This window comes from Equus caballus, chromosome 11 (genome assembly GCF_041296265.1).
Source record: "Equus caballus isolate H_3958 breed thoroughbred chromosome 11, TB-T2T, whole genome shotgun sequence".
Lineage (NCBI taxonomy): Eukaryota > Metazoa > Chordata > Mammalia > Perissodactyla > Equidae > Equus > Equus caballus.
Genome location: NC_091694.1, coordinates 42,709,732 through 42,725,541, shown reverse-complemented (window position 1 = coordinate 42,725,541; position 15,810 = coordinate 42,709,732). Strand labels below are relative to the sequence as shown.

Below are 15,810 nucleotides of genomic sequence, written 5' to 3'. Positions count from 1 at the left end.
AGGTCAGTAAATAGGACATTGCCAGAATATCAGAAGCCTTTTATAGCTCAATCTTATGTTTTAAAGTTTCGGCCACTGTTGTAAATGAGAAATTTCATGTAAGTCTGATTTTTTTTTTTTTGCCTAAATAATTGGTCATTCTACCTAAAGCTTCTAAAATAGTTTTGTCTACCTTGTAGTTCAGAAATTGTATCTTTTCTTGTCAGTCCTGCTTTGAACTTGGTGAGCCATCTCAATATGCAAATTCAGATCTTTCCCTTTTTTGCTGAGGAAGATTTGCCCAGAGCTAACATCTGCTGCCAATTTTCCTCTTTTTGTATGTGAGCTGCCACCACAGCATGGCCACTAACAGACGAGTGGTGTAGGTCTGCACCCAGGAGCTGAACCCAAGCTGTCAAAGCAGAGTGTGCAGAACTTAGCCACTAGGCTACTGGGGCTGGCCCAGATCTTTCTTTACCTTAGAGAAATTTTCTTCTAATATTTATTAATCAGTGCCTCACCTATATATGTTCTCTTTTCTCCTGGAACTTCTTTTATTCACACGTTCGGTTTACTGGATTTATCTTCTAATTCTCATAGCTTTTCCGTCAGATTTACATTTCTTTGTATTTTTTGTCTTTGCTTTAAGATATTTCTTCCACTTGATTGTCCAGGCTAATAATTCCAATCTCAACTCTGACCATCCTCTTCAATTTATTTTACTGAAATTTTTTGTTTAAAAGTAGTATTTTTTATTTCCGGAAAGTCTTTGTGTGTGTGTGTGTGTGTGTGTGTTGTACTCAAATCTTACGTACTCATATTTTTTTTTTGGTTCAGATTGTCATGTTTCTCCCATCAGCTTTGTTTTCTTAGGGTCTACCTTTTGTAGCTATCTTAGGGTTTGTCATTTCTCTGGCTACTGGATCCACTTAAGTACCTTCATATTTACCTTTTCTTGTTCATTGAGTCTCAGGACCAGCAACCCTGCAAGTGGTAGAAGGCACAGTGGTCTTTGTCCCTGAGACCAGCATTTAGGGAGGTTGTCAGTCCCTTACCAGGGCACCAGGAGGAAATCTCTCTGCTCTCCATTCTCCTCTGCTACAAAGGCTAGAGCTCTTCAAATCCCAAGGGTTGAATGGATTCAATGTGTTCAGGACACCCTCTGCTTTTGGGGCTAGGGAGACTAGGTCACTGGTGCAGGTTGATGTTGTCCTTTTTCTCTAGGGTCCATGGGTCTTTGATGGCCAAGTGCCCTCTACCGCTGGTCCCTAGTTTCTCATCTGTTCCAGAAATGTAGAAAATGTTGTACCAACTCTAGATTGTGACAGAGCCTAGGGACTCCAACCCATTCTCCTATAAGTGGATTGGAGAGGCGTGGGGTCACATTCAAGCTACTATCTCTCCATGATATGGATAGATTATCTCAGCTTGTTTATACTTTAGTCTGGTTCACTTGGAAGGACGCAAAATGGCTACCCAGCTTTTCTTTACCTGCTTTTGGGTTTCTTTAGTGAGCAGCAGGTCTTAGCCAAGTTCTTACCTAAGCAGAGGTAATGAAAATCCTTTCTTTTTTGAGTTAGGACAGTATCCTGGACCCATAATTGTATGTTGGGAACCTGAATTGACTGCCCTGAGGCAACTACTTTTGTTTCCTTTGGCAGGAAAGCAACAGCAACTCATCTCCACTGGATTTTGTCAATGCTAAGAGGAAAGACTCCCCTTCAGAACAGTTCAGCCATCCCTCAAAGTGGCTAGAAGCTTGTCAACATGAATCAGATGAGCAGCCCTTAGATCTGATTCCCCCAACCAACTCTACTCCCAGAATATGTGAGGAAGCAGTAGATCCAGTGGACGACAGTGTGGTTAAAACCATGGTTCTTATACCTTTTCCAGTAGGGCAGCAGCAAGACATTACACTTGAGGCCCATTTAGATACAATGGCAGAGACAAACAGCATCATTCTAAATGAGCCTTTGAGGCCAGGAGATCTGCTGAGAGAGGGAGTGGCACCTTGCATGGAAGACAGCTTTTCAGAAGTTGTTCCTGCTATGCCTGAGAAACCTGCATTTCAGGATCCTCCATCTCATCTCTTGGAGTATCCACCAAATCCCTGTTCTGAGCAACAGCTACCCTTCTCCAAGGAAGGCCTGATGGACAGAGGGACTGAGGCTGTGCCTGAGGACTTAGTTCTTTCTGAAAGTAATGCTGTCTTGCCTTCCTCCATGCTCTGGCTTTCCCCTTCAACTGCCTTAGCAGCAGATTTCCTTGTCAGTCATGTGGACCCAGGGGAGGAAACTATAGAGCACAGAGCTGTAGAGGGAAGAGAAATGAGCTTTCCCACCACACTCCCTGAGGAGGCTGAATTGGGAGATCAAGCACTTGTCTCAAATATGGAAGATATTCTGCCCACATGCCTTACCCCAAATCTAGGAGAAATGGAATCCCAGGTGGCTCCAGGCCCAGCAGTAGAGGATGCTGGTAGGATTCTTATCTCTGATACAGGGCCTTGGATGTCCCCATTGGCCTGGCTGGAAAAAGGTGTAAATACTTCGGTCATGCTGGAAAATCTCCGCCAGAGCTTATCGCTTCCGTCTGTGCTTCGAGATGCTGCGATTGGCACTACCCCTCTCTCTACTTGCTCCGTGGGGACTTGGTTAACACCTCCAGCACCACAGGAAAAGAGTACGAACACATCCCAGACAGGCCTGGTGGGCACCAAGGACAGTATTTCTGAGACAGAGCACCTCTTAAGGGGGTAAGTGTCCCTATATCCTTGTGCCTCCTGGGCTCCATTAACCTGGACCTTCCACTCCTATCCGGTCCCCTCTCTTCTCATGTTCTCTTCCTGCTGCAGCCATCCTCCAGATCTGACTGCCTTATCTCGACATGACCTTGAAGATAACCTGCTGAACTCTCTTGTCATTCTGGAGGTTCTCTCCTGCCAGCTGCGGGACTGGAAGACCAAGCTGACTGTCCCTCACCCAGAAGTTCAGGACAGTAGCACACAGACTGATACCTCTCCCAGTGAGGTAAGAGGGTTCCTCCCAAAGCTTGGAGGGTCCCAGTGGCCCCTCTTCTTCAGAATTTAAGCTGATAAGCAGCTAGAGGACAAAGGAGACTCCTTAACCACAGGCTCAGTATTGGAATATGTGTAGGGGCCGGTCCCGTGGTCAAGTGGTTAAGTTCACACACTCCACTTCGGCGGCCCAGGGTTTCGCCTGTTCAGATCCTGGGTGTGGACATGGCTGCTTATCAAGCCATGCTGAGGTGGCATCCCACATGCCACAACTAAAGGACCCACAACTAAAAATATACAACTATGTACCGGGGGCTTTGGGGAGAAAATCTTTAAAAAAAAAACAAACAAAGAACAAGGGGCCGGCCTTGTGGTGCAGTGGTTAAGTTCGCACGTTCGGTTTGGATCCCGAGTGTGGACATGGCAGCGCTTGTCAAGCCAAGCTATGGTGGGCGTCCCACATATAAAGTGAAAGAAGATGGGCACGGAGGTTAGCTCAGGGCCAGTCTTCCTCAGCAAAAAGAGGAGGATTGGTGGTAGATGTTAGCTCAGGGCTAATCCTCCTCAAAAAAACAGACATAAAATCACAAACCATAAAGGCAAAGGTAATAAATTTGGAAAAAAAAAAAAGAATAAAAACTGAGGATCTGGAAAATGCCTTAAAGCTGTGGGTACTCACTATACCCCAGTGGTATGTCAAGACTTTCTAAGAGAATGTAAGCAAAGAAAGTTTTGAAGAAGTCAGTTTCTAGATCTTCATCTTCCAGATGTCTTCTTCACTGATTTTTTTCTTTCTTACTTCCCCATTCTCAGTTGCCCTTGTCCATTTTACCAAAGAAGAGCATATTTACTACCTATCCTGAATCTTACATTGTCAAGGGATAACAATCAAAGGACAGAAAATATTTGCGTACTTGCTGAGAAAGCAAATGACTGCATAGATTATATAACGCATCGTTTTTGCATGCTTTCAACAAAGTTGAAGGAAGGCTAATTCTGTCAGTGGATCATTAAAAATTTCTGATGAAAGTTCACTGTGAGATTTTTGGTATATGTCTCCAAAGGAGCTCCTAGAATTAGGTGACATGCCCTTATTTCCTTCTTCTATTCCTACTTATTCCCATTATTTATGTGAAGAAGATTTCTTAGTGCTTACATCTATCAGAATGGAGAATAGGCATGGAATTGTTGCTTAACCATATCTTACTGTAAGAAATATAGTTATCCACAGACACATGAACTAATAAGGGGAGGGAAGCTCTATCCATTTCATTAATAGATCATTCCCAGGAAAATTTTACTAGGTATGTTTATAATTTTATTACAAATTATAATATTATTACAATAATAAGTATATAACTGATGAAAATATTTCTCCATCCAAAAGAAAGTTTTTTCACTTAAAGTCTATAGTGAGAGGAATTTAAAAGAAATTTTAATTTAAATTTAGATGAACTTTTGTTGTTGCAGACATACTGATTAACATTTTAAAATATGAAAATATATTAAAATAAAATGCAAGGAATAAAAATATAGGTTCGAGAAAAAAAAGGGATGATATAAAATTTCTGACCGTTAAAGAAGAGCTTATTCAGGTATTTTTTAAAGGTGTCAAATAGGTATTAAATCATTATGGTATATGTAGTATTTATACCATTGGATATGTTTAAGAGTAATTTAACAGTTTTATTTCAAACTTTATAATTTTGTTAATATTTATAATATGGTGGAAATTACAGCCTTTGTAACATTTTGAACTTAAGGGTACTCAGTCTTTCAAAATTATTGTAGGAGATATGAGAGGAAAACAATTTAAAGACCACTGTTCTAGAGGACTCTAGCTGTGACAACACAGGCTGAGGAAGGAGGGGAATGATGTCATGGGAAGGAATTGAGAGCCTCAGTATTGTGGCTGTTGAGGTAATAGATGGCTGCTGCTAAGAGGAAATGGTCTCCAAGTGCCTAAAGACCTCCTTTGGGTTGAAAATATCCTGAAAATAATGACTTTACCTTTTGCCAAAATCCTGGAAACCACAGGCTCCTCATTCCTATAGCTGCTCAATTTCTCTCCTGTGTTTTCTTATCTTTGTATCCTTTCCCCTTGTTCTTGGCATTCTCTCCCATCCCTGAGTCGGCCTTGTAGCCTCTTCCCCTCAAGCTTGCCAGATCCCTTTGGAGGCCACTGAAGCAGAGCCAGAGGGGAGATGACAGCCCCTTTAGCCATTCCCTATCACAGCGCCATGTCCTTGCCGCTTGGCTGCCTCCCTCACACTAATCTCATCACCTGCCTGACTGCCCAGCTCTGAACAGTATGTGCACCCTGTCCAGGGCTCGTGGGGTGCTCCGTGCCTTACTGCATGGTGCAGTAGGGAATGTTGACTGCTTTGCTGGGAAAGGGAGTGATGAACTCTAAGAGACTGCCTCCTTGAGTCCAGACTGCCGCAGCATCGTGACTCAGCACTGCTACTCCAGCACTGGATTGTTTTCCCAGATGATGGCTGCCTTTCAGCAGTAATAATAAGGCTCCCCCTTTTCTCTCCGAACTTGAAAGTCTTTCTGTGGCTCTGCTGCCTTTGAGATCATATTTACCTACTCTACATCCCACACTAAGATTTTTATCTGCCCCTAGAAAATGCATAGAGAATGAGAAAATAAAAATGACTAATAAATATTTGAGATTACCATTACTGATAATCAAAGAAAAGCAAATTGAAACAGTGAGTTGCTATTTTCTTCTGACAAAACAGCAAAGAATAAAATAGATAATGCTGGTAAGCATTCTCCTATTGTCAGTAGGGTATAAATTGGTTCATCCTTTTTTGAAGCCAGTTTAAGTGAGACCCTTAAAACAGTTCAAACTTTTTTCACCCGGTAACTCCACTTCTAGGGCTATATCCTAAGGAAAAAGAATTCTGCATAAAGATAGCAACTTGTTTTTTTTTAAATAATGAAAAAAATATGATACATCCATAAGATGGAATATTCCATCGTCATTTAAAACTATGTTTAATGAAGAGTTTTTAATAACATGGGAAAATAAGTTTAACATAAGTTTACGGTTTTTAAAGAAAGGAAACCAGAGTTCAGATAACCTCTGAGAGGCTTTGAGGTGAGGTAGAGTACCAGCAGAAGTTAACAATGGGTGGTACTCCACTTTGATAGGTTCTCCTAAAGCAGATATCCCAGTCTCAGGCTATTCCAATGAGGAAAGTGAATATAAATTCAGGGCTAAATAACAACGTGAGTATAATAGAATTAAGTAATAAAAGCAGGACCCTAAATTTATTTATATATTATAATCTCACTTGTGGTTTTTCTGAAATATTACTGTATTTCATCAAATCTAAGACACTGTCAATATTAAGATATATCCCAATTTCAGTGGTGTTAAAATGCAGAAAGACAGTCATCTTAGAATTTATTGAATGTAGTAGTTTCTGTCTAAATCAGTAGTCTATTAACTTTTTTTTCCCCCGACACCTGAGGGAAATAATATACTTATCAGTTAGAGCAAATCCCTATAGCAAGGAAATCTGGTTTGGAGGTGTGGCAAAAGCTCTTGCAGTGGCTGCTGTACTGTTAGTTAAGAATCACTACTCGAGAGGCAGGCCCTGTGGCCAAGTGGTTAAGTTCACACGCTCTACTTTGGTGGCCCTGGGTTTCGCCAGTTTGATTCCTGGCTGTGGACATGGCACTGCTCATCGGGCCATGCTGAGGCAGCGTCCCACGTGCCACAACTAGAAGGACCCACAACTAAGAATATGCAACTATGTACCTGTGGGATTTGGGGAGAAAAAGGAAAAAAAAATCTTTAAAAAGAAAAGAATCACTACTCAAGGTGGTGAAATTATTGATTTTTTCCATTTTTTTCGCTTGTGTATTTCAAAAATTTTACAGTAAACATATATTATTCTTATAATTAGGGGAAAAAGTTATAAAAAGGAACTTTTTAGGGGGCTGGCCCCATGGCTGAGCAGCTAAGTTCCAAGCTCCGCTTTGGCGGCCCAGGGTTTCGCCAGTTTGGATCCTGGGCTTGGACCTGGCACTGCTTATCAGGCCATGCTGAGGCAGCATCCCACATAGCACAACCAGAGGCACTCACAATTAGGATATACAGCTATATACTGGGGAGCTTTGGGGAGAAGAAGAAAAAAAAGAAAAGAAGATTGGAAACAGATGTTTGCTCAGGTGCCAATCTTAAAAAAAAAAAAGGGGATTTTTTAGATATCTTTGGATTTTTTTTCTGACTTGGCTTCATCAAGCTGTGAGCCCATTCCTACTTTTAATAGGAAAGGCTCCTGTATCTCAGTGGGTGGCAGGGGAGATGGGGTGCTGGTGGTGCATGTTGCCTATGCAAAAGGAACAACTCTGTTTCTCTGCCTAGATAAGTAAGAAACCTCAGCATCTTCAGGAGAGCCAAGAGATTGGGCAAGCTCTTCAGCAGGCCAGGAATGTCATGGTAAGTGTGGATTGACCTTATACCACCGCTGGGTCTCGTGTGAAGATTAAGAATGGAGAATCCTAGATGGTTAGCAGATGGTGGTACTCTGTCATGGTAGGGAAGGGAGGTTTCCAGATCTTCATTAAGGACATCTCCTTATTGGGAACTTGAAATTGGGGACAGTGGCTTTCCTCCCCAGTGTCCCTGCTTGCTTCCTGCTTAGTGACTTTATTTGATCTAGCCTCACCATCTTTCCGTCTACAGCAATCATGGGTGCTGGTCTCTAAAGAGCTGATATCCTTGCTTCACCTATCTCTGTTGCACTTAGAGGAAGATAAAACTACTGTGAGTCAGGAGGTAAGCAGTATAAAGGTGAAGGCAGAGGCCTCTGGTGGGACTGAAAGCCAAAAAGGGAATCAGACAGGGTCTGATTCTTGTCTTGTAGTCTCGGCGTGCAGAAACCTTGGTCTCTTGCTGTTTCGATGTGTTGAAGAAATTGAGGGCAAGGCTCCAGAGCCTCAAAGCAGAAACGGAGGAAGCAAAGCACAGAGAGGAAATGGCCCTCCGAGGCAAGGATGTGGTAAGGGGTCAGGCTTTTGTTCCTGGATATGGGAAGTCTCTTTCTCTGGGTTCTTGCAGGAACGCAAATTCACTTGAGACACAGATAGGTGGCCTGAGAACTGCCTGTCCTGGGGAATAAGAAAACAGACTACTGGTGTGGTGGATAGTTACAGCTTTTTGTGCTATTTCTCTCTTCTGCCCACTGTGTTCTTGCAATCTCTTCCCTAAACAGGCAGAGACAGTGCTAGAGGCTTTCTGTGCACATGCTAGCCAACGCATCAGCCAACTGGAACAGGACCTGGCATCCATGGGGGAATTCAGAGGCCTTTTGAAGGAGACCCAGACCCAACTGGTAATTTGAGGGCATTTTCTTTCCATGCTGACACACTCGGAAGATGGTCATATACCCCCACTTTGCTGTATCCAGAGGAAAGGGGCCTCCTCCATAGGCAATCCTTCTTGTGTAGGTAGGACTTCATACTGAGCAAGAAGAGTTGGCTCAGCAGACGGTGAGTCTTACTTCAACCTTACAACAGGACTGGATATCCATGCAACTCGATGTGAGTATTCAGGGCCATCATACCACTCCTTTACTCACAGCCAGCCCTGTTAGGAGCCTTGCCTCAAGTGTGCTCTGCTGACCTGCTTGCTTCCCCGGTAGTATATAACATGGACAGCGTTGCTGAGCCGGTCTCGACAACTCACAGAGAAACTCACAGCCAAGAGCCGGCAGACTCTGCAGGAACGTGATGCTGCAATTGAGGAAAAGCAGCAGGTACAAACTAGGAGTGGGGACTCGGTAGGCCTGGTTTCCTCCTTCTCTACAGAAGGCCTTTCTTTCCTTTTTTTTCTCTGCTTTTTTTTTCCTCCCCGAATCCCTCCAGCACATAGTTGTATATTCTTTTAGTTGTGAGTCCTTCTAGTTGTGGCATGTGGGATGCTGCCTCAACATGGCCTGATGAGTGGTGCCATGTCCGCCCCCAGGATCTTAACCAGCAACATCCTGGGCCGCTGAAGCTGAGCGTGCGAACTTAACTGCTCAGCCATGGGGCTGGCCCCACAGAAGGCCTTTCTAATGAGTGGTATCTTTAGCCTCCTACCCTGGACCTATCTTCTTTTCACTCTGTGGGTTTAGAGACCAGCCAGGTCCTTTTGCTGTAAGATGGCCTTGGGCCTGGTTGTTTCCTTTCCCCTTCAGCACCTTCTTTAGCAACTTCCTCCTGTTTCTACTTTTTCCTGAGGATCAGCCTTATTTGTTGCAGTGTTGCTGCCCAGGAGCAAGGTGGTTCGCTGTCCTGTCCAGAAAAATAAGCTGGACTAAGTCCTGGGACTTTTGATTCAGGAGGAATTTGGGAGGAAAACTGTCTTTTCTTCCTAGGTTTCCAGGGAGCTGGAACAAGTCTCTACCCATTTAGAGGACTGCAAAGTCCAAGTAGAACAACTGAAGTTGGAAAACAGTCACCTAGCAACAGGTGTGTGTGTATACATGCGTGCAAGTAGTTGTGCCCTGCTAAAGCTTGGGGTGTGGCAGTAGAGCAAGAAAATGCTCTAGAGCACTGGTTTTGGAGCAAAAGTGTGGGGAAGTTTTGGCCTGGTGACCACATGGTGTCATTAGGATACTTTTGGTCTAGATCTCCAGGCTCAGCTGCAGATTCTGACCAGCATGGAGAGTCAGCTAAAAGAGCTACAGAGTCAGCATGCCCACTGTACTCACGACCTGGCCATGAAGGATGAGTTGATCTGCCAGCTTACCCAGAACAATGAGGAGCAGGCTGCTCAGTGAGTTCCTGTCAGGTTATTATGGCAGTACGCACTCAGGATATAGGACCAATGAGATCTAATATGTCTCTGGCAGATGGCAAAAGGAAGAGATGGCATTAAAACACATGCAGGCAGAGCTGCAGCAACAACAGGCTGTCCTGGCCAAGGAGGTGCAGGACCTGAAGGAGACTCTGGAGGTAAGGAATATGGTTTGGGTCAGGGGAGCTGGCAGGAGTATGATTCTTGCCTGATGGTATTGAGGTGAGGTTTGAGACTGTGGACTGGGAAAAGCCTCTGCTCCCAGGGCTCTAAAATTTCACACTTAAGCTCATATTTTCCCCCTCTCTCTCCTGCTCCTTCCCTACCTTTCTTCTCTTGTCTCTAGTTTGCGGACCAAGAGAATCAAGTTGCTCACCTGGAGCTGGGCCAGGTTGAGTATCAGTTGAAAACCACACTGGAAGTGCTCCGGGAGCGCAGCCTGCAGTGTGAGGACCTTAAGGACACTGTAGAGAACCTGAAGTAAGATCTCTGCCTTTCTGTGCTTCCCTTCTAAGTTCTTATCTTTCCCAGAGACTCTTCTAGAAGCTAAAGTCTCCAAGAAGGGAATTATGATAGGGTCCAAGAGCCTCTTGTCTCCCTCCTTGAATGCAGCTTTGTGTGGGGATTGGGAGAGGTGTTCAGAGAAGGTCTCCTGGTTTTTGGCCATCTCTTCTGTTCCTTCCTTATTTCAGGGCTAAACTGGCTAGCACCATAGCAGAGAACCAGGAGCAAGACCTGGAGAAGACACGCCAGTATTCCCAAGAGTTAGGGGTGCTGACTGAGCAACTACAGAGCCTGACCCTCTTTCTACAGACAAAACTAAAGGAGAAGGTAGGATTGGGGGTTCTTTCTCTTCCCTTCCTCTTGTATCTTCGAAGAAAGACACTTTCATTTTTTCCTTCCCAATCTGTATACATTTTATTTCCTTTTCTTGTCTTAGCACATTAGCTAGAACTTCCATTATGATGTTGCAAAGGAGTGGTGAGAGGGGACATCCTTACCTTGTACCTGATCTTAGAGGGGAAATTTCGAGTTTCTCACCATTGAGTACGCTATTAGCTGTAGGTTTTTTGTAGACAGGCTTTATCAAGTTGAGGAAGTTCCCCTCTATGCCTAGTTTACTGAGAGTTTTTCCAATTGTATCTTTATTGTCTAGAATGGTCTTCCTAAACACTACTCTTGTTCCATCTCTGTGACCTTCAATGACTTTGAGTTGCCTATAGGACCTCTTCAGCCTGTTGCTCAAACCTTTCTTCATCTGTCTCCTACCTCCCTATTATGAGCCCTTTACTCCAATTAGACTGCCTGTACACTCCACACATGTACCATCTCCATTCACACCCAGACTCGGGCTGTTACCACATCCATTCTCCTCTGTCTTCAAATTGGAAATACTTTTTCCTTCCCTATTAACATCCTCCCTAGTTCATCTTCTTTGAAATGTTCCCAGATCACATGGACTCAGTGGTCTCCTGCTATATTCCTCACGAACTTACTCTTCTTTTGCACTTGTATTAATTTTCCCTGGATGTCTGGTCTCTTCAACTAGACTGTATTGCAGAAATTTAACCTTGTGTCTTTGGCTTCCCCACAGTGCACACCAAACAATAAATGGCAGATATCTTTCAGAATACAGTTAATTAGCTTATTCAACAGTTAAAGGTATAATCAGGATCCTGAAATCTGGAACTGCTTATCATCTGACCCTCTTTCCCATTTGTGTGCTGAGCACAGGCAATGCCAAAGAATCCACAGTCTAGTAAAGAAGACAGACAGATGTAAATTTATCATCTTCACTTGTGATCATGATAGAGGTCTGCATGGATGACCTGTGAAGCAGAGAGAAAGGAGCATCAGTTCTACTTTTGAGAGTTAGGATGTCTTCTCAAAGCAGGTGACCCCTGGGCAGAGTCTTGAGGTTTACAAGTTTGTAGGGGAGGGGTGGATATATAGGAAAGCCCACCAAGCAGAGGGAATAGTATATGAAAGTCCCAGAGGCACAATTGTACTTTTTTGTAGTGTCTACCTTGTAACAAGACCTGAGTTATGTGCTGGGACTACAGGGTGAATAAAGCAAGGCCCTGCTCATATGGAATGTGGCAAGCTTGGGGACTGGGAACTAGCTCTTTATAATTGGAGTGTAGGAGCTATGTGGAGTGAGGATGACCAGAAGAGAGGCTGGAGAAGTAGGAGGCCAGATTTTGAAGGCTCGACTAGTGGCAGTTGTAGAAGGGGTAGAGAGGAGGGGATAGATTGAATGAGTTTAGTACATATTTAAGAAGTAGAAGTAATAGAACTTGGTGACCAATTTGATGTAGGAGTAAGGTGGAAGAGTGAATGATGATCTCTAGATTGCTAGAAAGATGGTGACACTCTCTAGAAACGGGTTGGCAAACTTTTTCCTGTAAAGTGCAATATAGTAAACATTTTCAGTTTTGCAAGCCATGTGGTCTCTGTCTCAACTACTCATCTCTGCCTTTGTAGCTCAAGAGCAGCCATAGAAAGTATGTAAATCAATGAGTGTGGCTGTGTTGCAATAAAACTTTATTTATTTGTTTTTATTTACAAAAACAAGCGGCAAGCCAGATTTGAACTGCAGGCTGTAATTTGCTGTTCCCCAATCTAGGATCATAAATACAAGAGGAGGAATAGATTTTTGGTGGGGTAGGACAGGAAAAAAGATGAGCTCAGCTTTATACATACTAAATTTCAGGTGAACTATGGAACATTCTAGTAGATGTTTCACAGGCAGTTGAGCCTTTGGGTCTGAAGATTGGGCAAAAGTCCACTTGAGAGAAACAGACTGAAGGGTTATCCATATAGAAGTGGATGTTTTTGTGGAGCTCCCAAGGTGAGGCCACCTGGGGAATGGATTAGAGTGTAAAGAGGGCCAAAGAGGAACCAAAAGGAGCCCAACAGTTAAGGAAGGATTTGTGGATAGAGAGAAGAAATAGCCAGAAATGTATGAGGCCTACCTATGAAGGACAGAGAAAAGCTAAGAAAAGGAACTTTCTAAAAAGAGGAACATGGTCATCAATTATCAAATAGGTCAGGTAAAATAAGAGGTGAAAAGTGTCCATTGCATTTGAAAGTAAGGATGCCATTGGTGACCCAAATAGTGAGAATTTTGGTGGAATGGTGAAGCAGAAGCCTGAGTGTAGTGGCCTGGGGAGTCAAGAGATGGTGAGAATTTTAGGCAAGAAATGTAGGCTCTTCTTTTTTTTAATTGAAGGGAAAGAGAAAAGGCAGTAGCTAAAAGGGGATTTAAGGTAAGAAGAAGGTTTTTTAAAATTGTTGTTTTAGTGAGAGAGAGTGAAGTTCAGGGAAAGGAGTTAATGGAGACGTTGAAGTTAGAGAAGAGAGGTAATAGACTGAACAGCATTCTGGAGGAGATGACTGGTGAGTACCTGGGAGGTCAGGGAAATCACTAACCCTGAAAAACAGCTGATTTTTTTTCTCCTTTTCCCTAAGGCTGACCTGGAGACCCTCCTGATAAGCACAGCTTGTGCTCCTGCCCAGGAACACCCTCTGCCCACTGACAGCGCCTTCTTGGGAAGCATCTTGACAGCTGTGGCAGATGAAGGTTAAAGGCCCTGGATTTTAGGGGTGGGGAAATTGTGACCCTGCTCCTGATATCTTCAGCTGTTGAAGATGCCCACCAACAGACCTCTCTCTCCCTGGCTGCCATTATGGCAGACCCTTGACTGGGTCACCAGAGGGGCACCCTACCATGGTTGGTTTTTGTTTTAGAGCCAGAAGCAGCACCTGTGCCCTTGCTTGGAAGTGACAAGAGTGCTTTCACTCGAGTAGCATCAATGGTTTCTCTTCAGCCTACAGGTTAGGATGGGCTCCTGGGATCCTGCCTCATTTCTAGATCTGGTAGTGATGATAAAGACTAAAGCAGTGAGAAGTGCTCTGCTCTAAAAACCTCAATTCTAGTTGAGCTCATTTTATTTCTGCCTTTTGGGATCTGTAATGTCCCTGTGGGTGGGGAACATGGATAAATGTGGAAATGATGGCTACACATTTCCTTCCAGAGTGAAAGGGCTCTACCTCTAGGATTTTCTCTTTCAGAGACCCCAGGCATGGAGAAGAGCCTGGCAGAAATGACTACTATGACTCTGGAGCTTCAGAGCCTGTGCTCCCTGCTGCAAGAGTCTAAAGAAGAAGCTGTGAGGACTCTGCAGCAAAAGATGTGAGTGGAGTGCAGTCTTGGTGAGAGAGAGCAGGTCAAGTGAGACAGCCCCATAGCTCAAGGGCCCAGCCAGCTCCCGAAATAATGCTGAATTCTTCCTTCCCCTAGTTGTGATCTGCAGGCTAGGTTGCAGGTCCAGGAAGAGCAGCATCAGGAAGCCCAGAAGGCAAAGGAAGCAGACATAGAGAAGCTGAACCAGGCCTTGTGCTTGCGCTACAAGGTGAAGGAGGGGCCTAGAAGTGGGGCGACGAAGAACTGGGGCAGCTCTTCTGGCCCACTGGGAGCCATTGTCTCTCCAGGAACCTGGGTGGTGGGGATTTTCCAACCATTGCCCTAGTTTTGCCCTTCCTGGGGTCAGACATTTTACATGTTTGGGAATCAGCTGTGGGCTGACCTATCTCCCAGGCTGACCTAGAAGTCGGGAACTCTAGCAGAACTCTCAACACTAAAATGTGCCTTGCTTGGCTTAGCTCTAGAGGAAGAATTGGAGTGTTATCAATTAGTATCACCTGGTCTGAGCGTGGGTCAGACACTAAATTCTATCTCCTGTCAAGGACCGCAAGCAAACCAGATCTCCCACTGCCTTCTTACCTCCCTTTCCCTCACAGAATGAAAAGGAGCTCCAGGAAGTGATCCAGCAGCAGAATGAGAAGATCCTAGAGCAGATAGACAAGAGTGGCGAGCTCATTGTACGTTCGTCATGATGCCTGGCCCTCTGCTCTCTGGGTCACTGGTAGCTGATAGCCAGGATCCCAGATGTGGGAAGTGGATCCCTTGGTCTACCCTTGTTCACCACATGGGATAAGAAAGAGAGAGAGGACCTTTGAGAGCTACTGGATACCTCTCCGTTCTCATTCCCAGAGCCTTAGAGAGGAGGTGACCCAGCTAACCCGCTCACTTCGGCGTGCAGAGACAGAGACTAAGGTCCTCCAGGAGACTCTGGCAGGCCAGCTGAATCCCGACTGTCAGCCCATGGCCACTGACTGGATCCAGGAGAAAGTGTGGCTCTCCCAGGAGGTGACTTAGAGTTAACAGAGGCGCTGGGCAGCTGGCGGGAACCCTAGGCTGTGCCCCTACTGATCTGGACATACCCGTAGGTGGACAAGCTGAGGGTGATGTTCCTGGAGATGAAAAATGAGAAGGCAAAACTCATGGTCAAGTTCCAGAGCCATGTAAGAATTCCCAGGCGGTTCCAGGGCCATTTTCCACCACCACTAGCAACTGCCCTGCCATATTTTCCTCGTCCCACAAGCTATGCTGTTCTTTTAAGCATAGGACTTATGCAACCTATTTGTGTTCTAGAGAAACATCCTGGAGGAGAATCTCCGGCGCTCTGACAAGGAGTTAAAGAAACTAGATGACATTGTTCAGCATATTTATGAGGTAAAGGAGGGAGGGAGTTGATGCAACTAAGGCACCTGGTACAAAGCCTGGCCCTGGAGGTACTGATGAGCATAGCTCTGGTTCCCAGCCTGTGCTGAGAGCTGGGCCTGACTTACTGTTGCAGGTTTCTCTCTGGCTTCTTTTTTCTCCCCTGTAACTCAGTGGGTGCTTCCTTGGCCTGGGAGCCTTTGGCTTTGAGCCTGTGACCCTGAGTTGCCTTTTCTGCCTCTCTTCCCAGACTCTGCTGTCCATCCCAGAGGTCGTCAGGGGTTGCAAGGAGCTACAGGGATTGATGGAATTTCTGAGCTAAGAAACTGAAAGCTAGAATCTATTTCACCTGTTTTTACCTGCAATATTCCCTTATCCCAGCACCGGGACCAATTGGCATAGAGCCAGCTATGTTTAATGCTATTTAAATAAAGTATATTTAATGTA

General features: G+C 44.6%; 1 protein-coding gene across 1 annotated transcript in view; it reads left to right on the top strand.

Moving 5' to 3' along the window:
- The window catches only part of SPAG5 (sperm associated antigen 5), a 20,574-nt gene extending 4,764 nt beyond the window's left edge, over nucleotides 1-15,810 (top strand). Inside the window, exons 3-24 of the mRNA XM_001918338.4 lie at nucleotides 1,641-2,734; nucleotides 2,834-3,008; nucleotides 7,380-7,454; nucleotides 7,701-7,793; nucleotides 7,882-8,016; nucleotides 8,230-8,349; nucleotides 8,465-8,557; nucleotides 8,659-8,772; nucleotides 9,376-9,469; nucleotides 9,629-9,776; nucleotides 9,853-9,955; nucleotides 10,144-10,277; nucleotides 10,490-10,628; nucleotides 13,269-13,380; nucleotides 13,548-13,634; nucleotides 13,872-13,992; nucleotides 14,101-14,212; nucleotides 14,601-14,681; nucleotides 14,854-15,009; nucleotides 15,090-15,164; nucleotides 15,295-15,375; nucleotides 15,614-15,810. Coding sequence (XP_001918373.2) covers nucleotides 1,641-2,734; nucleotides 2,834-3,008; nucleotides 7,380-7,454; nucleotides 7,701-7,793; nucleotides 7,882-8,016; nucleotides 8,230-8,349; nucleotides 8,465-8,557; nucleotides 8,659-8,772; nucleotides 9,376-9,469; nucleotides 9,629-9,776; nucleotides 9,853-9,955; nucleotides 10,144-10,277; nucleotides 10,490-10,628; nucleotides 13,269-13,380; nucleotides 13,548-13,634; nucleotides 13,872-13,992; nucleotides 14,101-14,212; nucleotides 14,601-14,681; nucleotides 14,854-15,009; nucleotides 15,090-15,164; nucleotides 15,295-15,375; nucleotides 15,614-15,685 — 3,414 coding nt within the window. The 3' untranslated portion in view covers nucleotides 15,686-15,810. The remainder of the gene's footprint in view (nucleotides 1-1,640; nucleotides 2,735-2,833; nucleotides 3,009-7,379; nucleotides 7,455-7,700; nucleotides 7,794-7,881; nucleotides 8,017-8,229; nucleotides 8,350-8,464; nucleotides 8,558-8,658; nucleotides 8,773-9,375; nucleotides 9,470-9,628; nucleotides 9,777-9,852; nucleotides 9,956-10,143; nucleotides 10,278-10,489; nucleotides 10,629-13,268; nucleotides 13,381-13,547; nucleotides 13,635-13,871; nucleotides 13,993-14,100; nucleotides 14,213-14,600; nucleotides 14,682-14,853; nucleotides 15,010-15,089; nucleotides 15,165-15,294; nucleotides 15,376-15,613) is intronic.